The sequence below is a fragment of the Rana temporaria genome, chromosome 3 (assembly GCF_905171775.1).
Source record: "Rana temporaria chromosome 3, aRanTem1.1, whole genome shotgun sequence".
NCBI classification, from domain to species: Eukaryota; Metazoa; Chordata; class Amphibia; order Anura; family Ranidae; genus Rana; species Rana temporaria.
The window spans coordinates 390,575,611-390,601,822 of NC_053491.1; the positions used below are offsets into that span (position 1 = coordinate 390,575,611).

General features: G+C 44.2%; 1 protein-coding gene across 2 annotated transcripts in view; it reads left to right on the plus strand.

Annotated features, from left to right (window-relative positions):
• The window catches only part of SMC1B (structural maintenance of chromosomes 1B), a 172,220-nt gene extending 146,514 nt beyond the window's left edge, over positions 1 to 25,706 (plus strand). Inside the window, exons 18-25 of one of the 2 annotated variants that reach the window (XM_040345793.1) lie at positions 7,749 to 7,902; positions 8,021 to 8,113; positions 13,448 to 13,604; positions 16,108 to 16,262; positions 19,531 to 19,682; positions 20,159 to 20,228; positions 21,766 to 21,876; positions 24,055 to 25,706. In XM_040345793.1, coding sequence (XP_040201727.1) covers positions 7,749 to 7,902; positions 8,021 to 8,113; positions 13,448 to 13,604; positions 16,108 to 16,262; positions 19,531 to 19,682; positions 20,159 to 20,228; positions 21,766 to 21,876; positions 24,055 to 24,138 — 976 coding nt within the window. In that variant the 3' untranslated portion in view covers positions 24,139 to 25,706. Of the gene's footprint in view, positions 1 to 7,748; positions 7,903 to 8,020; positions 8,114 to 13,447; positions 13,605 to 16,107; positions 16,263 to 19,530; positions 19,683 to 20,158; positions 20,229 to 21,765; positions 21,877 to 24,054 lie in introns of those variants that run through there. The other variant, XM_040345795.1, reaches the window with a different exon arrangement.
• The last annotated feature ends 506 nt before the right edge of the window (positions 25,707 to 26,212 follow it).

Consider the following 26,212-nt stretch of genomic DNA (forward strand, 5'->3'; position numbering starts at 1 on the left):
TGCTTATGGTGTGTCTTTCGTAGGTCATCTGATATAAAAAACACATCAAAAACATAACATAGGTGTGTTATTGATGCATTCTTGCTACGTTTTCAATGCATTTGAAGAGGGAGGAGCATTTTTAACACCATATCTGAAGTGCAACAGACCAGTGTGAAAAAATACATAGAATTTAAAGCGATGCATTTTTCTTACTAAGGGTGCCGAATATTGGCCAACAATAAATTCATATTCATTAAAATTTATGATATTAAAAAGTCAAAAATAATACAATTATATATAAAAATATAGATATATTTTTTTAAAATGTTAGGTTTTCGGCCAAGTGCATCCTGCATTTCCAGTTTTGGCACCAAAATTTCCATTTAATGCACCTCTAATTTCAACCACTCAGAGCTTAGACTCAGGTGGATGACTAGGTATATCACATCATTGGTTTCACACTTTACTTTTACTTCCACCTACAGCTCCTTTTAAGGTCTTCAAGCACTTCCTACTGCACTTTTGCCACCAGGATTTCGCTACAAGACGTTTTACACTCTGGTTACTGTGTTCTCCTTCTCGGACATGCTTACCCCATTTATCATCACCGCTAGTATTAATAGAAACCAGACTCGTGGGAACTGTGGCAATGCTCAGGCTGAACTCCAGCTTTTGATGCACTTTACAATACTGCTTATGTCACTAAGGCTGATGGGCGTGGTGTATAAACTGTATGTAGCTGCATACAGCATATCGCACTGTGTTTCGGGTGCGAGTCAAGACCTTCCGGAACACAAAGAGTATCTTATCTGTGCTCCGCCATTCAGAGAAAGCAATGCATTCTAGCATTGAATACAAAGCTTCCTGTGAGTCAGGTTGTGACATCATCAGCCCACCTCTGTGACACAACCAATCGGAGAAAGCTTTGTTTTCTTTGCTAGAATAAATAGATTTCTCTGAATGGCTGAGCATCGATCAGATACACTATCTTCCAGCTATGAGACAGGAAGGTCTCGGCTCGCACCCGGAACACAGTACGTTATGTAGCCTGAAGCCATTGGCCGGGAATCCCGGCCGTGTGTATGCTCCCTAGCAGTTTTCCCGTCAGGAAAACAACCAAGACGGGAAAATAGAGAACCCTGCTCTCTATTTTCTCGTCAGGTTTCCCGGCAGAGTGAGTGAGTAACTTATATAGCGCTAACAAATGCAAACTTAATCGCCTCAAGGCGCTTGTATCCGGAGTCATCCTTGTCCTTCAGAAGCGGTGGGTCTTCAGTTTTTTCCTGAAGGCGCGATGGTTATCTTCCATGCGGATGATGGTTAGTAGAGTGTTCCACAGCCGTGGCCCCTGGACTGCAAATCTTCGTTCTCCTTTCGATTTGTAGCGGGTCTTGGGGATGCAGAGCAGGTTTTGATTCGTCGAGCGTAGGGCCCACCTATGGTTACAGTGTTGTATTTTCTCACATAGGTATTGTGGGGCTTTTCCTTGTGTGCATTTGTGAGTGAGGCAGAGTGTCTTGAATGTCACCCAATCCTTTACGGTTAGCCAATGGAGGGACGGGGTGATGGAATCCCAAGGCTTTTTTCCCATTATCAGTCTGGTGGTTGTAGTCTGGATGATTTGTAGACGCGAGATCTGGTATTTGGGTAGCCCTAGGGAGAGAGAGTTAGTATAATCCAGTCAAGCATTGATGATTGTTCCGAATACTACTGCTTGGTCCTTATCCGGGATGAGTCTACGTAGTAGGAGATGGTGGGCTCCGCTGACTACTGATCCTATTTGTGCGTCCATGGTCATGTCTGAATCAAAGATGACTCCTAAGCTTTTGACTTTGGTGCTTGGGGTGATGGTTTGTCCAAGGATGGTGGGAGGTGTGCCTGTTGTCCTGGAGTTTTTTTTTTTTTTTCGATTTGCGTGGAGAAAGAGAAGTTCTGTTTTTTATCAATTAAGTTTGAGGGAACTCTTTGTCATCCAGTTGTCGATCAGTAGGAGGCAATTTTGTAGTGCGTGGTATTGATCTTTTTTCCCGGTGATACGAAAGTAGAGTTGAGTGTCATCAGCGTAGGAGTAATAGAGTAGGTCCTGTTTGCTGCCGAGAGTGTTTCCTGCCGAGAAAACCGGTCATTTGTGTGCTCACCTGTCCCAGGTAAACCCGCGCATGCTCGATAAGAGTTTGACGCATGTGCGGTAGCATACAAGTTTAGTGTGGGGTGTAGCAAGATGGCGGCGATGGCATCGAATGTAACGAGCACCGATGACGTCACTGTGTTCTTGTCATTCAAAAGAACGGCGGTTCTTTTGAATGGCCGTCTGTATGCATGGCTTTGCAAAAAAAGCTTGCCAGGAATCCCGTCAGGAAAACCAACGTTTTTTTCCTGACGGGATTCCCGGCTGTGTGTACAGGACCTAAGCCTTAGAACAATGAACGGCTTTCTTTTTTCTTTCTTTTTTTATTTTTTTTTTGTAATTTAGGTTTTAAGTATTTTCAAGTAAAGCACGGGGGCCTTATGTCGGGAGACATCGGCCGGTTCAATAAAAACCGACATGTGTCGGGCCATGTGTATGTTGTCCTGTCCGACAGATGCCAGCTGTTTGGCCGGTATCTGTCAGACGAGTATGCTGGTAAACCAGCAGCCGATCAGCACACTCAGCCAATGCCAGAGCTAATTGGGGGGGGGGGGCAACTCCCAGAACACAGCTCAGCGGGGGAGATCAATGCACTAACTTCTGATAGTTAGTACAGCTGCTCTGACCGGAGCTGTCAGTTTGTAGTGTGTACCAAGCTTAAGAGACAAACAGCCACTAAAATTGGCAGCGAGTGAGAGAACAAAAAGGACAATAGCAGTACAGTGACATTCTCTGAGGGTTCATTTACACTTGCTTCAAAATGTGGCATTGGGCATGATTTGTTATACCCCATGTCTCAAGTGGCGGTTCACACATATGCGATGACAGGGATCGCATGTGATTGCACCACATTGCTGTGCAGATAACATGCAAAGTCTGTTCGATGCGAATTTCAGCCATACAAACTGTATGGCTGAAATCGCATTCACACCAATGGTACAGGACCCTTTTTTTTGTCTGCATTGGGTATGCGATCCGATTTTGCACCATTTAACAGGTGTCATTCATTTTCTTTTGACACCCACAGCGGTTTGCATAGGGCAGTGTGAACTACCGGTGGGTGACATGCAATGCGGGAACCCGCGCTGGAATCATGCGGATTCTTGCATCGCATATGTGTGTATGTGTGAACCTAGCCTAAAGGTGCTTCAAATTTCTCCAAAGCCTGCATGAAAGTAGTCTGCTCTGGTAGTAGACCTTGATGTTTCCGTCTTAACCACTTAAGGACCGCCTAACGCCGATATACGTCGGCAGAATGGCACGGCTGGGCACAGGCACGTACATGTACGTCGCCTTTAAGAGCCCAGCCGTGGGTCGCGCACGTGACCCGGTCCGAAGCTCCGTGGCCACGAGACCCGCGGACCCAATCGCCGCCGGTGTCCCGCGATCGCTCACATGGGCCTGATATAGGCAAAGATGATCAATGACATCACACTTCTAGCCCTGCCCCCTACAGTTAGAAACACATAACCCCTACAGCGCCCCCTAGTGGTTAACTCCTAAACAGCAATTGTCATTTTCACAGTAATCAATGCATTTTTATAGCACCTTTTGCTGTGAAAAAATGGTCCCAAAAATGTGTCAAAATTGTCCGATGTGTCTGCCATAATGTCGCAGTTACGAAAAAAATCGCTGATCACCGCCATTGGTAGTAAAAAAAAAAAATATTAATAAAAATGCCATAAAACTATCCCCTATTTTGTAAGTGCTATACTGTACATTTTGCGCAAACCAATCGTTAAACGATTATTGTGATTTTTTTTTTACCAAAAATAGGTAGAAGAATACGTATCGACCTAAAAATGTTTTTTTTTAGATCTTTTTTGGGGATAATTATTATAGCAAAAAGTAAAAAATATTGGTTTTTTTTTAAAATTGTCGCTCTATTTATGTTTATAGCGCAAAAAATAAAAACTGCAGAGGTGATAAAATAGCACTAAAAGAAAGCTCCATTTGTGGGAAAAAAAGGATGCCAACTGTCAGTTAAAGCGACGCAGTGCCGAATCGCAAAAAGGGGCAAGGTCCTTAACCTGCATATTGGTCCAAGTCTTAAGTGGTTAAACATCTTACTCTATCTATAAAAGATATTTATCTTTATTCAAAGATTTTGCTTACAGAAGTTTTGAGATGTTCTTAGCCACTTGACCTTCATAAGACTTACCCCCCTCCCCCATGACCAGGCCATTTTTTGCGATACAGCACTTTGTTATTTTAACTGACAATTTTGCGATACTGTAACCAAATAAAATGTATGTCCCTTTTTTACCCACAAATAGTTTTCTTTGGTGGTATTTGATCACCTCTGCATTTTTCTTTTTTGAATTAAAAAACAAAAGAAAATGTTATTTATTTTTTACTTTCTGCTTTTAAAACATTTCCAATAAAAAAAAAATAGAAAAAAAAAATCTAATGTCTTCATAAATTTAGACCAATATGTATTTTGTTACAATTTTTTTGTAAACAGAATCTAAATACGCGTATATTGATTGGTTTGCGCAAAAGTTATAGCATCTGTAAAAAATGGGCTTTTTTTAAATGTATTTAATTTTTTGTTACTAGTAATGGTGGTGATCAGCGACTTATAGCAGAACTGCTAAAAAATATATACACTGTCACTGTTGTACTGATGACGTTGGCTGGGAAGGGGTTAACATCAGGTGATCAAAGGGTTAACAGTGTGCCTAGCCTGTGATTTGTTACAGTGTGGAAGGTGCTTTTATAAGGGGAAGACATGGATCCTAGTCCCCCTTGGGGGGGGCGCGAATCGCAGCGATCGGTGGTGCAGCGTGTCAGTCTGACACAGGGTTTCTCAACTCCAGTCCTCGAGGCGCCCCAACAGGTCATGTTTTCAGGCTTTCCATTTTTTTGCACAGGTGATTTGATCAGTTTCACTGCCTTAGTAATTACCACAGCCATTTCATCTCAGGGAAATCCTGAAAACATGACCTGTTGGGGCGCCTCGAGGACTGGAGTTGAGAAACACTGGTCTGACACACTGATCTTGGTAAAGGGCCTCTGATGGAGGCTCTTTACCAGGTGATCAGCCATGTCCAATCATGGCTGATCATGATGTAAACCGGAAGAGCTGTTGATCGGCTTTTCCTCACTCACGTCTGACAGACGCAGGTAGAGTAGAGCGGATTGGCTGCTCTCCAAACAAGGGGAGTCTGTGCTGATTATCGCAGCCTCCCCTCCGATGCTCACCCAGGACCAACAGGGATGGCCACCCACACTGGAACACCAGATATGCCACCTTAGACCACCAGGGCCCATCCACAGTGCCACTAGGGATGCCCATCAGTGCAGCCATTCAGCGCCGCCTATCAATGCCCATCAGTGCCCATCGGTGGTGCCTTATCAGTGCCCAACAGTAAAGGAGAAAACTTACTTCTTTACAAAATTTTATAACAGAAATACAGTGCCTTGCGAAAGTATTCGGCCCCCTTGAACTTTGCGACCTTTTGCCACATTTCAGGCTTCAAACATAAAGATATAAAACTGTAATTTTTTTTGAAGGATCAACAAGTGGGACACAATCATGAAGTGGAACGAAATTTATTGGATATTTCAAACTTTTTTAACAAATAAAAAACTGAAAAATTGGGCGTGCAAAAGTATTCAGCCCCTGTACTCAGTGCAGCAAACTCCAGAAGTTCAGTGAGGATCTCTGAATGATCCAATGTTGACCTAAATGACTAATGATGATAAATAGAATCCACCTGTGTGTAATCAAGTCTCCGTATAAATGCACCTGCACTGTGATAGTCTTAGAGGTCCGTTTAAATCACAGAGAGCATCATAAAGAACAAGGAACACACCAGGCAGGTCCGAGATACTGTTGTGGAGAAGTTTAAAGCCGGATTAGGATACAAAAAGATTTCCCAAGCTTTAAACATCCCAAGGAGCACTGTGCACGCGATAATATTAAAATGGAAGGAGTATCAGACCACTGCAAATCTATGAAGACCTGGCCGTCCCTCTAAACTTTCAGCTCATACAAGGAGAAGACTGATCAGAGATGCAGCCAAGAGGCCCATGATCACTCTGGATGAACTGCAGAGATCTACAGCTGAGGTGGGAGACTCTGTCCATAGGACAACAATCAGTCCCTGTATACTGAACAAATCTGGCCTTATGGAAGAGTGGCAAGAAGAAAGCCATATCCATAAAAAGTGTTGTTTAAATTTTGCCACAAGCCACCTGGGAGACACACCAAACATGTGGAAGAAGGTGCTCTGGTCAGATGAAACCAAAAACGAACTTTTTGGCAACAATGCAAAACATTATGTTTGGCGTAAAAGCAACACAGCTCATCACCCTGAACACACCATCCCCACTGTGAAACATGGTGGTGGCAGCATCATGGTTTGGGCCTGCTTTTCTTCAGCAGGGACAGGGAAGATGGTTAAAATTGATGGGAAGATGGATGGAGCCAAATACAGGACCATTCTGGAAGAAAACCTGATGGAGTCTGCAATAGACCTGAGACTGGGAAGGAGATTTGTCTTCCAACAAGCCAATGATCCAAAACATAAAGCAAAATCTACAATGGAATGGTTCACAAATAAACATATCCAGGTGTTAGAATGGCCAAGTCAAAGTCCAGACCTGAATCCAATCGAGAATCTATGGAAAGAACTGAAAACTGCTGTTCACAAACGCTCTCCATCCAACCTCACTGAGCTCGAGCGGTTTTGCAAGAAGGAATGGGCAAAAATTTCAGTCTCTCGATGTGCAAAACTGATAAAGACATACCCCAAGCGACTTACAGCTATAATCGCAGCAAAAGGTGGCGCTACAAAGTATTAACTTAAGGATGCTGAATAATTTTGCACGCCCAATTTTTCAGTTTTTTATTTGTTAAAAAAGTTTGAAATATCCAATAAATTTCGTTCCACTTCATGATTGTGTCCCACTTGTTGTTTCTTCAAAAAAAATTACAGTTTTATATCTTTATGTTTGAAGCCTGAAATGTGGCAAAAGGTCGCTAAGTTCAAGGGGGCTGAATACTTTCGCAAGGCACTGTAAAAGAAAAACAGCAGAGGTGACCAAATACCACCAAAAGAAAGCGCTATGTGTGGGAACAAAATGATAAAAATTCTGTTTGGGTACAGTGTAGCATGACCGTACAATTGTCATTTAAACAGCAGCATTGCTGAAAATTGACCTGGGTGGGGAGGGGGTGTAAGTGCCTGGTATTGAAGTGGTTAACCTAGGTTTTTTGTGGGACCCCTTGGTTTGCTTGAGGATGTCCCACCCATGGTCTATAAATACAGGTCCTATATTGTATGATGATAGCAATGACTGTAAATTCCTTATCTTGGAGTACAGTACAGGACAAATCCCCACCCTCTTTCATATCTTGATTGTTCTTTATTGCTTGAGTCGCAGAGTTGGCCGGTTATGAGTATGCACACTAGGGGGTGACCCTAGCAAGTTTTTTTTTACCACTTTCCAATCACCTGAAGGTAGCCTGCATTTAACTTATGGTCTAAGAATAAGTCTAGTGCACTGTACTATAATACGATATAAGGAATTTATGCAATTCAAAATTCAGATTATTCTACATTTATTACTAGAGAAGTGAGAGACAAAACAAAATTTACATTCTCAATATTTTTGTGTTTTGCATCTGAAGGGAAATTGGCAAGAAACAGAAGGAAGCAATGACCATTGAAAGTCTGATAGAGCAGAAAAGGTTAGAAAGACACAATTTACTCCTGGATTGTAAAGTCCAAGATTTGAATATAACTCTGCTAGCTGGCTCCTTGGAAGATATCATGGAAGTTGAGGTGAGACCCAGACCTCCATCCCTAGTATGGTTGGTACACTTATTTAAAACAAAGATATAATCTGTTAGACAACTAAATATTGTGACAGACTGGTAAAAAAATCTGTGTTTAACTGCAGGTAGACAGTGAAAGCACCCGAACTACTGCTGAAATCTATGAAAGAGAAGGGACTATTCGCATTGACTATGATGATCTTCCTCATAATTTAAAGGTAGCTTGTTTTTGCTGCTTATTACTCTCTCCTTTTTGTTTCCTGTATATTTTAGTAATTTGTCAACATATTAGTCAGCACTTAAAAGGTTTCACAGGACTAAGCGCTGTAGTCCCTGCCCCCAATAAGCCAGGGTTTTAATCTCAATTATTCATTCCAGGAAGTCTGGACATACTGGGGCTTGTTGTATAACACTTGGAAATATTGATTCTTGTGCAGTAGAGTTCACAAGGGCTCATTTTTGATGGCAGTCCCATAGCTTCAAACGTAAGTATATTTTTTTTCTCTTTTCGTCCATGGACGGACACAGCTCTTTAAATCTTGACTTTTGGGTTATGTTCCTGTTCTATAGGAGAGGACTAGGCAGAACATGTTAGATATTTAAATACATGTTTCTTTAAACAGTTGAACAGCCCCGGGGGTGGTCCCTCCAGACATAACCCTGCAGTCAGCAGCTCAGTTTTTTTCTGCCTAGTTGAGGAGGACCTGAGGAAATTTTTTATTATTTTATTTATTTTTATGATTTTATTTTGAAGAATCTTCTATCAACTGCAGGCTGGATAATATAGATCCTTGTAGTCCCCCCAGTTCGGCCATTGAGCGTGAGCAGGCCTTCGCTGGGTCGACCACAACATACCCCATGGCTCCAGGGGTGGCCAGTGAGCTATAGGCCCCAGGGTTCACATATGACCGGGCTGCTTGCTGTCTCAGTCACAGTGGACCGGGCCGACAGCTACTCCTTACTACTCGGTTGACGGTCTGTCAGGAACGCATCAGCAGGGACGGGTAAGTACAGTAACCTCCTGCCTCGGCAGGATTGAACAGCTGGGCATTCCCGGGAAGGGGGTTCTCCTGTCCTCCTCTTCCTCTCCCTCTGTTTACCCTTTTCCTCCTTCCCTTGCGGGGCTTGCTACGACCGGGGTATACCTTTTGTGGGTCTCCAGTTCCCGGTTATGGTCTGTTGGGGTGTCCAGGCCTGCTCTCTGTGGGGGGTAGTCTTTTTAGTGGGAATGCTCCACCGCGGCCTTCTCGTCCACATCGCTGTATTTGGGTGCCATTTTGGTAGCGCCGGCGACATTTTTCTGTGGCCTGTGCTTATTATTGAATTTCCCATTTTGCAGTGGCCGCGCTATGATGCAGATCGGCATTGCGGGCGGCCATTTTCTTGTGGTACGTGCCTTTTTCTCTGAGGTGTTTCGGCTGCCATTTTGGAGTGAATTTTGGCCTCTTGTGCTGGACTAGCTTCCTGGACGGCGTGAATGGCGCAATTCACCTCACAGGTTTTCCTCAGACACACACTGTGTGTGAAAGGAGAGCAGGCAGCGGCACTGAACAGATTCTAACTGGGTGGTGAGTCCCCTGGGTAACCCCCCGGTCTGTGCAGCATAGAAGGGTGGATGTTTTTGTCTTGGCTACATCACTAAGGGCTGTCAGTGGGCAACATGTAGTCAGTGGCTGACCTTTCTTCCCCAAAAATTCCTGAGGCAACAATCGGTGCCCCTGCACCTGCGGTTCCCATGGATATGCTGTCGGCAGTCCTGGAGTCATTTGTTGCCAGGGTGGAAATGGCGTGCGGGCAAAGCGTCCCCTCCCCCTGCCATCTTCTGGGGAATGCTCTGACTCAGATTTGGGCCTGGCTGCGGCACAGGACCCCGGTTCTGGACTGTCAGAGGATGCGGACCAGGACCTTCCAGGTGAGGAGGATCCCTCGTCTGGGTCAGCGCAAGACAGGGCACTTGGGAGTGCACTTATCAATGCTGTGAAGGACTCTCTCAAGCTGGAGGATACAGCTGAGACATCCATCTTTCTGAGATAAGGAATGGGAACGGCCGCAGAGGTCCTTTGTGGTCCCACAGCGCATGACGGTCCGTTATCCTTTTGAGGAAAGCTTTTTGAAAAAATGGGCTTCTCCTCCGGTCGTTGACCCCCTGGTCGCTTGGTTAAACAAAGTAACCACTCGCCCGGTAGAAGGGACCCCTGCGTTTAAGGACCCTACTGATAGGAGGTCCGAAGCGGTGAGCCGTTCCATGTTCACCATGCTTGGGTCAGCGTTGCCACCTATATTGGCTGCGACTTTGGCGTCTCGGACACTCACTGAATGGGCAGAGATTTTGCAACAGACAGTAGAGGAGCATCAGCTTCCTCCAAAGTGTGTAAGGCTGGCTGACCAATTGGTACAGGGTCGTATGTCTGTGATGCCACTCTGGATGCGGCCCCCTTGATTTCCAGAGCCTCTGTATTGCGACGCCTGATTTGGCTGAAATGCTGGTCCTCTGACCAAGCATCCAAAAAAGACCAAGCATCCAAAAAAGCTCTGGCAGATCTTCCTTTCAAAGGTGGGAGGCTCTTCGGTACCTTGCTGGACGACATTATTAAGGATGTCACCGGATGTAAGAGCACACTTCTCCCTCAGTCCTCTAAGGGGAAGGAGCCACGCCGTAAGCCGGGACCTTCCTTTTACACGCAGAAGCCATATTTTCGTCAGTCAGGGCCCGCAGGCAGATCCTCCCAGACTGACAAAGGTCCAGCTGGGGGACAAAAGCGTTCCTGGGTGCGCAAGCCGGCTAACAAGACTACTACTGCATGAAGTTTTGCCCCCGCCCGACTCATGGTTGGGGGGGGGGGAGGACTTTGCAGGTTTGCAGGTCGGTGGACCTCCCTGCTCGCCGGCCAGTGGGTCTGCGAGGTGGTCACTTCTGGATACAAGATAGAATTTCTTTCCTATCCGCCAAACAGTTTTTTTCCCCATCAAATCTTCCTCTTTCCCCGACTCGTCAGACTGCCTTAATGGGGGCAGTACAGGACTTACTGAGGTGCGAGGTAATTTTTCCTGTGCCACTACAAGAAAGGTTTCAGGGATCCTACTCGAATCTGTTTGTGGTCCCAAAGAAGGGCGGAGTCCGTCCAATCTTGGATCTCAAGGCCCTCAATGCCTTTGTAAGGGTTCGAAAGTTCTGGATGGAATCAATTCGTTCGGTGGTTGCTGCGCTCCATCAGGGGGATTTTCTGGCGTCCTTGGACATCAAGGACGCATACTTGCATGTCCCCATCTGCACCAGGCATCAGAGGTTTCTGCGCTTTGCAATCGGCGAAGACTACTATCAATTTGTTGCTCTTCCCTTTGGCCTAGCGTCAGCACCAAGAGTGTTCACCAATTCTGGCCCTGCTGAGACAGCGAGGCATTTCTATCGTGGGCTACCTAGACGATCTTCTTCTGAGAGCTGCTTCTGGGTCAGAATAACAGGAGGACGTGTCTATAGCCAGTCAGACCCTCCATAAATTTGGTTGGGTGCTGAACATTCAGAAGTCGGTCTTGGTACTGACTCAGCGTCTGGAGTACCTAGGATTAATTCTGGACTCCTCGGAGGCGAAAGTCTTCCTTCCTTTGGAGAAGTTGCAGACACTCTAGTCGGCGGTGAAAATGTTAGCAATGGTCGTCTCTCCGTCTTTGCATGCGAGTTCTGGGCCTTATCGTAGCCTCCTTCGAGGCAGTACCGTATGCCCAATTCCACACTTGTCTTGCAGAAGGAGATCCTGTCCAAATGGAACAGATCTCCATTGTCTCTGGATCGTCAGGTTCAGGTAAGTCACCTGGTCAGGGCTTCCCTGAGTTGGTGGCTGAGATCCCAGCTCTTCAGTCCGGGAAGTTGTTCCTCACGGGTTTGGGGGGGGGTCCAGTGGGCCTAGGGTCGATGGACTCCAGACAAATCCCGCCTGCCGATCAATGTACTAGAACTTCGAGCGATCAGGCTGTGCCTCTCCTTGTGGTCGCAGAGGCTACAAGGACGTCCAATCAGGATCCAGTCGGACAACGCCACGGCGGTGGCTTATGTCAACCATCAGGGGGGAACACAGAGCTTGGCTGCGGTGTCGTAGTTAGCTCACATCCTACGGTGGGTGTAAAGGAGCGTGCCGGCTCTGTTCCTGCTCTAATTCTGCCCTGTCCCCACCCCCTCTTTCCCCTGATTGGCTAGCTGACTGATTGGCTGAGACACAGCAGCGGGAGCCAATGGCAGCAATCAGAAAGGAGAATCTTGGACTACTGAGACACTCGTGGACAGAGAGGGACCTCAGGTAAGTGTTAGGGGGGATGCTGCACACAAAAGGCTTTTTATCTTAATGCATAGAAAGCATTAAGATATAAGAAAAAGTCTGCCTTTACAACCCTTTTAAGGGCTCGTTCATGTTCGATGTGTTGGGGCTATGCTAGCAGCTATTTCTAGAACAGCCCCAACTCCTAGAAAAGACAAAGGGCCAGATTCAGGTAGATCGGCGCATCTTTGTGCCGGCGTAGAGCATCTCATATGCGCTACGCCAACGTATCCCAGAGAGGCAAGCAGAGTATTCACAAAGCACTCGCTCCCTAAGTTGCGCCAGCGTAGCGTAAATCATTTGGCGTAAGCCCGCCTAATTCAAAGTAGGTTGGCGTGATCCATTTAAATGAACCGTGACCCCATGCAAATGATGGTCCGAACAAACGGCGCGCGCATGCTCAGAATCACGTCGAACATACTCCCTAAGATACGACGGCTCAATGCCTACGACGTTTACGTAACCTACGCCCAGCCCCATTCACGTACTACTACGTAAACGACGTAAAATATGACTGCTGTTCCGTCGTCCATACCTTTGCATGGGATGCGCCTCCTATAGATGGAAAAACTTTACGCCGGACGTACGCCTTACGTAAACGGCGTATACTACTGCGACAGGCGCAAGTACGTTCGTGAATCGGCGTATCTCGGTCATTTGCATATTCGACGCGTAAATCAATGGAAGCGCCCCTTGCGGCCAGCGTAAATATGCACCCAGGCTCCGACGGCGTAGGAAACTTACGTTGGTCGGATGAAGTCACATTTCACATATCTTGCATTAAGAATCCGGCGCATATATACGACGGCACATCTGTGCACTTACGCGGCGTATTTAAAGATACGTCAGTGTAAGTGTTACCTGAATCTAGCCCAAAGTGTTTCTTGGTTCGTATGGTGTCAGTTCACACCACAGCAGTTGTTCACTGAGAAAAAAAATATATATATTTTTTTTTCTTTTGCACATTGGGTTGCAGCATGAACCACAGCATCGTAATGCTGCAGCTGTGGGTGGGACTGTGTTGAAATAACACTGATTACATTTCAATAAAGTTCTGTGAAAAAAGGAAACCATTTAATGTGCAGAGATTGGAGCATCTGCACTGTATATCTCTCAGTGCAAACCAGCAGCCAATGCGTTTAGCGCAGCTTGCTTGTCAGTATGAGCCCTAAATATTTATATTACTGTACATTGAGAATCGAATTTTGACTGTTTCCTGACATGCATTTATCAATCGTACAGGTGTTGATGACCGACAATGAAATCTCAGCTGAACTTATGCGAATGCGTCAACAATGCATTGCTCATGAAAACATCCTGCTAAAGACATCTGCTCCAAACCTGAGAGCTCTGGAGAAACTCCAGAATATCAGTGACAAGTTTCAAGAAACCACAAATGGTAAAAAATTATGTTTACAACATTAAGAGCCTATTTAACCACTTACCCCCTGGAACATATTGCTGCCTAAAGACCAGAGTACTTTTTGCGATTCGGGACTGCGTCGCTTTAACAGACAATTGCGCGGTCGTGCGACGTGGCTCCCAAACAAAATTGGCGTCCTTTTTTTCCCACAAATAGAGCTTTCTTTTGGTGGTATTTGATCACCTGCGTTTTTTATTTTTTGCGCTATAAACAAAAATAGAGCGACAATTTTGAAAAAAATGAATATTTTTTACTTTTTGCTGTAATAAATATCCCCCAAAAATATATAAAAAAACATTTTTTTTCCTCAGTTTAGGCCGATACGTATTCTTCTACATATTTTTCGTAAAAAAAATCGCAATAAGCGTTTATTGATTGGTTTGCGCAAAAGTTATAGCGTTTACAAAATAGGGGGTATTTTTATGGCATTTTTATTAATATTTTTTTTACTAGTAATGGCGGCGATCAGCGATTTTTTTTTCGGTATTGCGACATTATGGCGGACACTTCGGACATTTTTGACACATTTTTGGGACCATTGGCATTTTTATAGCGATCAGTGCTATAAAAATGCATTAGATTACTATAAAAATGCCACTGGCAGTGAAGGGGTTAACACTAGGGGGCGGGGAAGGGGTTAAGTATGCCTGGGTGTGTTCTTACTGTGGGGGGGGGGGTGGCCTCACTAGGGGAAACACTGATTTTCTGTTCATACATTGTATGAACAGAAAATCAGCATTTCCCCTGCTGACAGGAACGAGAGCTGTGTGTTTACACACACAGCTCCCGTTCCCCGCTCTGTACCGAGCGATCGCGTGTGCCCGGCGGCGATCGCGCCCGCCGGGCACACGCACGGGAGTCGGGGGCGAGCGGGGAGCGCGCGCGCCTCCGGCGGCGCGCACGCGCCCCCTAGTGGCGGCTATACGATAGGACGTATAGCTACGGGCTCTCGCCCAGGAGAGCCGACCTGCCGCCGTATAATGACGGTGCGCGGTCGGCTACTAGTTAAAGTCTGTAATATCCATTTCCCTTGAGGTTGTATTACTTGCTCTTCATTGTGCAGTAGGTCAGCGGACGTCAAGTGAAAAATAAACTCAAGCTGGCTGAAACACTAGTATTTATACCCTATATGATTTTGAACCTGTTGACATCAGGACTATGTTACATCGTTGAGTTCAGGTTGTGTATCCTCAACAAAAACATAAATGGCTAACAAAAAGATCTTTCTGGGTGCACTGTACCATCTAGTGCAAGAGTCTCCAAACTGTGGTCCTGGGGCCGAATGTGGCCATTTGGTTGCTTTTATCCGGCCCTTGGGGAACTTTTCCTTCCACTAATACATGACACTATTCCTCCCTCTGATACCAATGATGGGGCATTCTTTCTTTCTTTGATGCCAACAATGAAGCACTATTAATCCCACTGACCCCAATGATGGGGCGATATTCCTCAAACTGACACCAACAATGTGGCACTATTAACCACTTAAGCCCCGGACCATTTTGCATCTAAATGCCCAGGCCAGGTTTTGGGATTCGGCACTGCGTCGCTTTAACAGACAATTGCGCGGTCGTGCGACGTGGCTCCCAAACAAAATTGGCGTCCTTTTTTCCCCACAAATAGAGATTTCTTTTGGTGGTATTTGATCACCTCTGCAATGAATATGTACTGCTACTTCAAGATTATCTGGGTAATATGAGAAAATCCACCCAAAACTGCCCACTCAGTTGTAGGCCAGACTATGACTGATTATATCACCTTCTGTCTTCTTAAATGTCTGTATTCCAATTCTACCCGAGAATTTTAGCAAGGTTTTTTTTTTTACTTGGAAAAAAACAACGTTATTGATATAAAGCACATTCAAGTACATTTGACAATAAAAGAACCTTTACAAACGCTGGTCAGTGTAATGAAATATGCAAGTATGTTACAGGATGTACAGTCACAAGAATACAGGTGCCCTAAGTCAGGCGGCCGCTTAATCTAATATACACTTAAAAGTGTGCCACAGGTACATAGGTATTCTTCTCTGGGTATGGGCCAATTACACACATGGGTTTCCCCATCTTCCAACCATCTGTCCCAAATCTTAGAATATTTTTGTGTAGACCCTCAGTGTGTGTATAAATCAGCTTCTTGAAGGGCAGTGCAATGCTTTTTTTCCATAACTGTACTGTGGGGAGCACATTTTGCATCCATCTCTAAAGCTATCACTTTACGGGCTAGTAATAATGTCTCATAAATGAAGATTGTGTGATATTTGTCCACCTTTACGTCTGGTAGTAGCCCCAAAATACATAACCTGGGGTCCAGCACCACCGGGGACCCCATGTTATCATGATGGCAAGGATTTTTAACATACCACCTGTGTCCTGTCTCCCTCACTAAAACTGCAAGCCGCCATTTCTCATGCTGTAATATTGTTGTAAAATCCACCCTTGAGGCAGCGTAACGGTGAGCCTGTTTATTTTTTTCATAGCTTTTGAGACCAGCAGAAAGAAAGCCAGTCTGTGTAGGACAGAATTTGAGCAGGTGAAGCAGAAGAGATATGAGCTTTTTAGCCAGTGTTTTGAGCATGTTTCTGTAGCTATCGATCAGATCTACAAGAAGCTCTGCAGAAATGCCAGCGCTCAGGTTTGCTTATTTAAGTTTACCTCTTCTGTTGATATTAAGTCAGTGTTCTGTGGAGTTTAGTTACATTTGTACCATTATCACAGACTTTGTATTGTCCAGGATTTGCTCTATTAATTTTAACCTTACAGTATAAAGAATAACTTCATTAGGGTTTTCTTTAATGGGCAAATAAAGTATGCTTTAAATTGATTTTAGATGCTTCCACGATCAATCTGAATTCATTACTGGTGCGTCTGACCTGCTTCAGCTGCTTTTGCGTTCCCTAAGACATGTATAGGGAGAAAAGCAGTTCTGAAACCAACAAAAGCCTGTCCACAATGGCCCCTGCATACATTGTCCACTCAACTTCATGATGTCATTTAGTGTAAGAGGACTTACACCTGGTTTGTTGTAGATGTTAAAGTGTTTTTTTTTAAAGCGTAAAATAAAAAAGGATCCTGTTTCCTTAAAGCATGAATAACAGCACAGTGCTTGTGCTGTGTAATTTGGCCCCCTGTATCTTGTAAAAAAAAACTGTCTGATCCTGCCCTGCCCTCTGTAAACTGACCACGGTTTATCATGGCTGCTGGGCCCTGACACTCTGATCTGTTTATGTGGTTCCGTCATCCAAGGCTCTCCAGTTCCTCCTCTCTCCTGTCCTCTGCCCCTTCCCTGTCTGCCTGTCAGCTCTGTGTGTGAGTCGCCCCTCCTCTCCCCTTGTAGCACCGTTCCGAGCAGTGCAAACATTGCTCACAATCACTGCCAGCCCCACTGCTAGTAACATGTAGCATATACTGCATGCCGTTTTTTAAAATTAATCATATAAATACCTTATTTTTGCTCCCCGGTCAGCAGTCACGTGACCGCCCGTCACGCTCTTCCCTCGATTGAATACACTACAGAGGGAGGTCACGTGACCGCCCGGCATACGTCAGAGGAAGATCTCAGCCCCTCCCTCTGTAGTGTATACATTGGAGGGAGAGAGCGACGGGCAGTCACGTGACTGCTCATCAGGGAAGGTATTTAGAAGATGAATTAAAAAAAAAAAACGGCATGCAGTATATGCTACAGGTTATACTGGCAGTGGGGCTGGCAGGGATTGTGTGCACTGCCTTAACAACCCCTTTAACCACTTACCTTTTGAGCACCTTCACCTCCTTGCCCAGGCCAATTTTCAGCTTTCAGCACTGTCGCACTTCAAAAATGGCACAGTCATGTAACACTGTACCCAAATGAAATTTTTATAATTTTTTTGGCACAGATAGGCGGCACTGGTGATCAGTGCCATGATTAGAAGTGTAAATATGCCTGTCAGAATTGCCCGTAACTGGCTCTCCTTTCCTCTGTGATCAGCTCTGATTGGCCCTTGACCTCAATCTGCGATCAGCTGTGCCTGGAGGACACAGCGATCACAGTGTGTACCCAATGCGCACCCTGGGGGTGTGCCCGATGCGTGCAGTGGGCGGGGTTCTGGGAGGATATCAATAGAAGTGTTTTCAACAATTAGTTGGAACTAAATCGGCTGCCCGTCACAAGGAACTGTATGTCTGGTGCGTCGGGCAATAGGAATTTCTCACACCTGAGAATGGGCTGACGCCATTGGCGCATGGTATTTGTAGAGCCCTGCTCTAAAGTATTGTAAAATACAGCTTTACCTTCTTATAACAGGAGGTGTTTACACATCCTCACTTCCAGCGGTTCTGGATGCACACATATTGCTAAAAGGGACAAAAGGGAATGATTTGAATGACTCTGTCCACTTAACCATAAACCAAGACTGAGAAGCTTGTGGTGGCGTTTTTTTTTTGCTAGAAGTGTAGATACATTCTGTTAGAAAAAGACAACGCTGCACCTCAGAAAAGAACATCTTTAGGCCTCATTCACACGGACGGACCGTTCGGGTCCGCCCTGAACGGCCGCTCCATGCATCCCTATGGAGCGTCGGATGTCAGCGGATACATGTCCGCTGACATCCGATCCGCTAAAAACAGACGTATAGGGGGCACGTCCCCATCCGTCCATTCGGATCGGGTAAGATCTGATGAGAACGGACACGCTGTCCGTTTTCATCAGATCGCTCCATAGGAGACAGCGGTGCCCGACAAGCCCCTCCCCACTCAGTGAGCAGAGAGGAGCTTGTCATCCGTCGGCTCAGCAGAGATCTGTGGACTGATCTCCCACTGAGCTGGCAGGAGCAGGCGGACTCCGTCGCGACGGCGTCCGCCTTGTGTGAATTAGGCCTTAAGCTTTATGTATGAAAGTACTGGTCCCTCAGTTCAACAGATACTTTTAAATCATGTGTCTTTTAATCTACTCTGAACTCCTCAATACAAATGAAATGTCACGTTGTATTACTATGTCAGAGCTGTGCTGATATGGAGCTCCAGACACTTTTCCTTAAGCTCTGCCTCTTTTCCATAACTATCTTCAGACTGGGGCAAAAATGCACATTAGGAAAACAGTCTGTTTTATATCTTGTTTATTATTATTATTATTATTATTATACACAATTTATATAGCGACAACAGTTTACGCAGCGCTTTACAATGTATAGGGGGGACAACACAATTACAGTACAGTTCATTACAAAAGGTACAGGAGTTTAGAATGTATTTTTTATTTATTTTTGAAAAACCAAACATTTTGTTCTGTTTAGCCTTAAAGATGTTCTAAAGACTTAAGGCTTAAAGTAGTAAACCTCTGAAGGAAAAAAAAACTGCAAGACAGTGGCATTATGAAATACTTACCTTAGAAAGAAGTTCCTGCAGCCTTATTATAGGCTTACCTGTAGGTAAAAATGTCCAAGCGGGGTATACAACCGCTTTAAGATTTTTTAATTTTACCTTTAATGCATTCTCTGCATTAAGGTAATACGCCTTCTGTGAACAGTATGCCCCTCTAAATACTACCAGAGTCCAATCCTAATCCAGCACTGGTTCTCTCCTCTCTTCTCACAGAACAGATAGGCAGCAGCGGGAATCGTTGGCTTATGCTGCTGTGAATCAAATCCTGTGACAAGAGAGTGGGGGCAGGGCCAAGCCGCATTGCCTGTCTATAGATGCAGGCAACACAGCTCGGGATCGAGCCCGCACGAGTGCCCCCATAGGAAGCGGTTTCCTATGGGGACACTTAATGAAGAGGAGCAGCCAGTAGAACCAGCTGAGGACCCCACCACAGAGGAAGTTCAGGGTTCTCTGTGCAAAACCATTGCACAGAGCATGGTAGCATGACCTTTTTTTTTCATAAAGTTTAGAAGTACCTTAACGTTTTAACACTTACATTTGCATAGGCCTTTCTTAGTCTTGAGAATTCAGAGGAACCTTACCTTGATGGAATTGGCTACAACTGTGTAGCTCCGGGGAAGAGATTTATGCCTATGGACAACTTGTCTGGAGGAGAGAAGTCTGTAGCTGCACTGGCTCTTGTGTTTGCTATCCACAGGTGAGATTAGAATCTCGGCTCTTAAGCAGCACCTTGCCTTGAAGACCATAATTCTTTGTGCATGTCTTTTGATCACACCCTGACAGAACATCAATTCAGGCTTAATTTTAGGTACTTAAACTTATTCCAGAGACTGTATATTTTAGGCCAACGAAATTGAATGAAACATTATTTTAGGAATTTACTCCCTTTCTAGCTTCCATCATTAATATTAGACTCGGCCATAAGTCTTCTGACACTCAGATGGGGTGAAGCAGTATTGCAAATTTGCAAAGGCAAGTAAAGTTTGAATCAGAAATCCCACCCACATTGCTGAAGGGAACACAGAGCAGCATTTACAGAAAATATTTCAGACCTCCCATGACCTTTTTCAGTCTTTCACAGCAAGATTGTTAAAATATCTTCTATCATTTGATTGTAGGTCCACCTAAAGCATGTAAACATAGCAAGAAAATATATAATCTTTGTTTTTGCAGCTTTCGTCCTGCACCATTCTTCATTTTAGACGAAGTAGATGCAGCTTTGGACAACAGTAACATTGGTAAAGTAAGTCACTGTTTAAAAAACATTTCTCTAAGCATTTACAGCAGCCCTCTGGATGTGTGCACTGGTTGAGTTGGTTGGCTTTGCAAAGACTTGTACAATTATTGCCAGACAGCTACTGAAAATCTTTGCCCAATCCTCTGCTCTAAGTATATACCTCTACCCTATAACGTAATTTAATGTATTGCCCTATGTCTAAGGCTAGCACCCTTTGAATTATCTCATTCAGCCCATGGGCTGTATGAGAATCAGTGGATTCTCGTCTGCCAACTATTGCATTCAGACAGCTTCAGCACCCGAGGCTGTTAGAATACTTGAACAGTGATTGCTCCTGATTGGCTGTAGTCACTTATTGGCTCGAAGTTCAGTAGTGATTTGCTTAAATATGGCTACTGCATGGCCAGCTTTACCCTTTAAGGGCTCGTTCACGTGGGCAGTGCCCTCGAAAGAGCAGTCTGCGATGGATCGTATTTGACAGGAGGTGATATGTTGCTTCCTCAGTGTACCGGGAGTCACTTTTGGGCACAGATTGAGCCAGAACATAATGGACATTCAGAATATCTTGGACTACCGGAGGTGGGGCAGTAATGATTATCCACCATATATTCCAGGATATCTGTAAGGACTATTTACAGGTTGTTAATTCTGAACTCAACAGGTTAATTGAAAGAGTGACTCATTCAATGTGGGAACACAGACTGTTAGGTGTTAATGTCGTCTGTTGTGATGTAAATGAATCTAGTATGGCTTCTGAAGTATCTTCCATTGTGTGGTGCTAATTGACCCTGTATTGTGTGAAGGGCTATTGATGAGGTGAGAGGAGTCGGGATGTCTACCTTTAAAAGGTCATATCTCGGAGTCACCTTGTCTGGTTAAATGATTAGTTAATTAGCTCATGTAAATTATGTCTACTAAAAAGATGTGTATTGGGCTCATTGTGTGATGATGTGGGTGGAGTTGAGTCATTGTTCATTTTTGGTTACTAACTGTATATAATAGCTTGATTTTCTCATTAAAGAGTCTATTCGTTTTGAACCTCAAACAGAGCGGTGTCTCATTATGGGGTTCGTTTGCCTGACTGTGGAGTGTCGATAGCTGTCTTGGGTTCGGAATGGAATATCGTAAACGGCGTTAACCCCTGTTCCATTTGGGGTTCCGTTACACTCAGTATCTAAGTTAACCCTATAAATGCCATACTAATTACCACACCACAATCATGTGCATTGTATGCGGTTGTTTGTTCAACCCTATAGACCCGCATTAAGCAAATTTGATATTCACAACGCCCACCAAAAGCATCATGCTGTTGAATTTTTGCCCTGGCATGTGCAAAGTTGTGAGCGGCTGCATATCAGTGTTCAATGAAGCCTGTATCCCAAAAGAGAAATATGAACACTTGGTTTTTTAGGCTGATGGCTGTGGGATCTAATTGTTTGGACATGTGCAGGTGAGGTAATCATTGGATAATAATTGATTGCTATTTGTGTTGGATGAACATACACTATTATTCATATTGCTGATCTGCTTATTTTGCATAAAGGTCACAAGTTACATCAAAGAACAGACAAGACAGCACTTCCAAATGGTGGTAATTTCCTTAAAAGAAGAGTTTTTTTCCAAGGCAGATGCTTTAATTGGAGTGTGCACAGAGGTAAAGCCAAACTAAATACATTGGTCAGTTAAGTCTTCTGCATTCAGGAAGATGATGTATGCTGAGCACCTAAACATTATGCTGCATGATTTAAAATCATATACATTATTTTTCTTTGCATCTATTTTTTTTAAATGTGCCTGTTTCAATGGAATGGCTCCTATGCAGGTCAGGCCATTAAGAAATCACTTTTCTTGTTGAGCAAATTCAGCAGTGTTCCATGCCAGCAAGGAAGCAATTCCATAGAGGTGTTAGGGCTACATTCACACCAGTAAACTGGCACTTTGTGTGCATCCAGCCGCGATCACCACAGGTAATCATTGGCTGTGCAGAGAGCTGTGAATAGCAGTAGCTGCCAGCGCCCTGTCATTATAGTCAACGGGGCTAGCAGCCACATCTACCCGCTAAGGGGCCTTAGCAGGAACTGCCGTTAAAATTTTCACCGGCCTTAATCACTGTAATGAATGTAGTGTCTCCTGAGTGATTCAGCTGCTTGCAATGTGTTGGCAGCTGAAGAATAGTCCTTGTGAAATCAGCCCTGGTTCACACCAGTACGGCTTTAAAATTGTGTGCGATTTGAACCTCAGATTACATTGCAAGTCATAATGAAATTGCAAAATAAGCAGTGCAGGGACCTTTGTTTTGAGTCGCAACAATTTGAACAATTCCAGTGTTGGCAATGGGGTGCAACTTGTCATGCGATTTTGAATTGTCAAATCGCATGACGTGAACCAGAGTAAAATTATTGATCAAATAATGGGTTTGGTTATTTCAGGTGAGTTTTGATTTGCATCATTCTATTTTTGTTAATTTTCCATAAATATTTCAGTGAAAGCAATTATACTGTTTCAGAACACCTCTTTTTAACTGCTTCAGCCCCGGACCATTTTGTTGCTAAAGGACCAGGCCCCTTTTTGCAATTCGGCACTGCGTTGCTTTAACTGACAATTGCGCGATTGTGCGACGTGGCTCCCAAACAAAGTTGACGTATTTTTTCCCCCACAAAAATAGAATTCTTTTGGTGGTGGTATTTGATCACCTCTGCGGTTTTAATTTTTTGCACTATAAACAAAAATAGAGCGACAATTTGGGGAAAAAATGCAATATTTTTTACTTTTTGCTATAATATCCCCAACAAATATATAAAAAAAATACATATTTTTTCCTCGGTTTAGGCTGTGAAAATGACACTAGCAGTTAAGGGGTTAACCTGTAGGGGCGCTGAAGGGGTTAAGTGTGACGTAAGGGAGTGATTCTTACTGTGTTGGGGCGTGGCTTGGCGTGTGATGTCACTGATCGTCGTTCCCTATGATAGGGAACAGACGATCAGTGACGCACTCACTAGGAAGAACGGGGAAAGGTTTGTTTATACTTCTCACCGTTCTTCAGCTCTGTGACCCGATCGCGGGACACCGACGGCGATCGGGTCACGGAGCTCAGGACCGGTTTGCGAGTGCGCCGACGCATTGCGTGACCCACGGCTGGGCTCTTAAAGGCGACGTACCTGTACGTGCTTATGCCCGGCCGCGCCGCTCTGCCGACGTATATCGACGTTGAGCGGTCCTTAAAGCGGGGGTTTCGCGGGTTTTTCGTTTTTTATTTTAAATCATTCTGCCGCTCTTACCTTGGTAAATAAGGAAGTCGTGTCTCCCGATCTTCTGCCCGCCAGGAATTGTTTTCTGCCGCAAACGATAGGTTAGAAGTTTGTGGGCACTGTGAAGCCCAGCAGGATGTTCTTCCGGGATACTCCTAACTAAAATGGAGAATTTCACGTCACATGACCCGCTTGCCGAGTCACGTGACCCGCGAGATATCGCGGGATTACAGCACATCGCGTCTCCTGGGATTCTCATCACTCACTCCCAGGAGACATTGCGCAGAGCTCCCCGTCGGGGAAAAGGAGCGACACGCCCACTCCCCGCAAGGAAGAAGACCCGGAAGTGAGGCTGAAGACAGGTAAGTGTACAGATTTTAAAAAAAATGACAACACTACAAGCCTTTATTAGGGCTGCAGATAAGATAGCTAGAAAGTTTAGTTTGAGGGTGAACCTCCGCTTTAAGTGGTTAAAGGGACATCTTTCAGAGTAAGAAAATATATATAGTGAAGTTGATACAACACTCATAAGCGGACATTATTCTGGTGCTAAAAGGACAATTTTTCCTTTTTTATTCTCTTAGCATGATGAAATGTGCAGCCAAGTGCTGACTCTGGATCTCACTGTCTATGAAGATGATGAAGACTCTGAAAGTGACAGAATGTAAAAGATGGGCTATTCCTTTGAACCCTTAGTACTCAGCACTTAGTTCACACGGCAAGAATTGTGCTTGTTTTTTTTTGTTTGTTTTTTTACATGTTGTACATTATTTGCATGAAACATTGAATTGTAAAGGATGCTGGGTGCTCTGCTATGAAATGCCTTTTTTCCAGTTTTATCAGTTTGGAGCATAAAGGTTCTGATATTATACCTGTATAGTTTAATCTTATGTTAAAAACGTTACATAAGGCAAGAATCAAATTAATTTGGCACAAAGCATACCACTAGCTCTACAAAAAGGGCAGGTAAACCAGCTACCATGACTGACTTCCATGAATTTCTTTTCCAGTGCTGAAAAGCCTGTCACAAGGCACCCATGGCTGTCTTTTCCTTCTAAAAATGCTAGTTGCCCAGCCGTCATGCTGACCTAAGAGCTTGTGAACATGTGCTGAAACTATGCACATTAATGTATTAGAGATTTGTAACAAGCAGTCAGCAGTTTGTCTAAATTAGAAGGCTGTCAGGCCTCCCTCTGAGTCACTGCTGCCAGAGGAAGCAATTGATTTTGCTTCAGTGCCTCTGCTATGAACCTTTAGGATGAATTATTCCACATAACCTGCAGCTACAGAAGTCAGTGGAGACTTGTTTTATAGCTATTTTACTGATTGTTACGAATATCTAAATAAGGGCTATGTAGACAGATGTACATATTTACCAAATTTTTTTTTGTCTAATACTACATTTTGCATTCAATGCATGCATTTAAGCAGCAATACATTTGAATGGGAAATGCTGTGTCTGACAAGAACACCGGTCTACATGGGTACTAATAATGTCCACCCTCTGGCCACACGATCACTTTAATTTTTTAGTCACTGACCTAAAAAATGGATGCAGATGAGGACGACTCGCTTTTCTTCAGTATTTTCGATTGACACACTTGTCTGGGATCAGTGAATCAAAAAGCATTGAAGCCACAGGATCAGCAAAACAACCAGACAAGTTAGCCTTTTTAGGAGGTCAGTAATGGCATCTACCATATTTCTTTCCTGACAAATTTACAAAAAAACGGTTTCTGGAACCAGTGATAATCCTAGAGCTTGCACATCATGGGTGTGCTGTGCCCTGGAACTCATGTCTGGGAAAATGGTAGATGCAGTTAATAGTAAAAAAAACTTTTCCCTGCTCAGGGTCATACTTTGTGTCGAGCAGCCCCAGTTTTCAAGGTGTAAGAACAACTGCACTGAGATTAAAGCGTCAGAATGGGCAATACCAAAATACCTGGGCTGTATCTGATTGGTTGCTTTGAACACCAGACAATCCTTTTCTATTCTTTTATTAATCCTTGGTTTTGTTTGGTGTCGTGTAAGGATTGACTGACCTAACACGCTGCAGCTCGGTTTCACCTGTTTGTCTCAGCAGCTTTCCAAGAAGAAGCTTCCAAAGGAAAAAAAAATTGAGAACATTTGTCTACTGTGACCTTTCTTTTTAACCTGTTAGAATTGCAAAATGATCTGCTACATTGGTGGTTGTTGTTGTTAACATAAAACATTGTTAATTAAATGGTTGAGCATCTCTGCTGTGTGGTTTGTTTGAGAAACTATATCGGGCAACAATATCCTATCTCCAGATCAAACTGCATGCAAAATTGTGTGCAGAATGTCCCAACATCAGCACTTGATTTGTATCACATAGCTGACTTGGCAAAATCATTGTTAAGTGATTTAAAGCTGACCTTCATCCAAACGACAAAATCTTAAATCTAAAGTTAGAACCCCTAAAATGTGACGTTTTAAAACTGCAGATGTATTTTTTTCAGCCACTGTTTGGCAACTTTTGTGAAGTCCAGGCTAAAACCAAGCTTAAAAATGGCTCCCACTCCCCTTTCTAACACCTAATACTAACTAGCCTGTAGAAGGAAGATGCATTTACTTACCTAGTTTCAGGGCGCTTCGGTCTAGTCAACGATGGACTCCCAGTGGCCTGCTTCAGGAATGTTGGAGGGACATTTTTAGTGCATGTTGCAGATTTTCACTACAGTCCATTTAACATGGTTTCCTATGAAACACATTCTGTAGTGC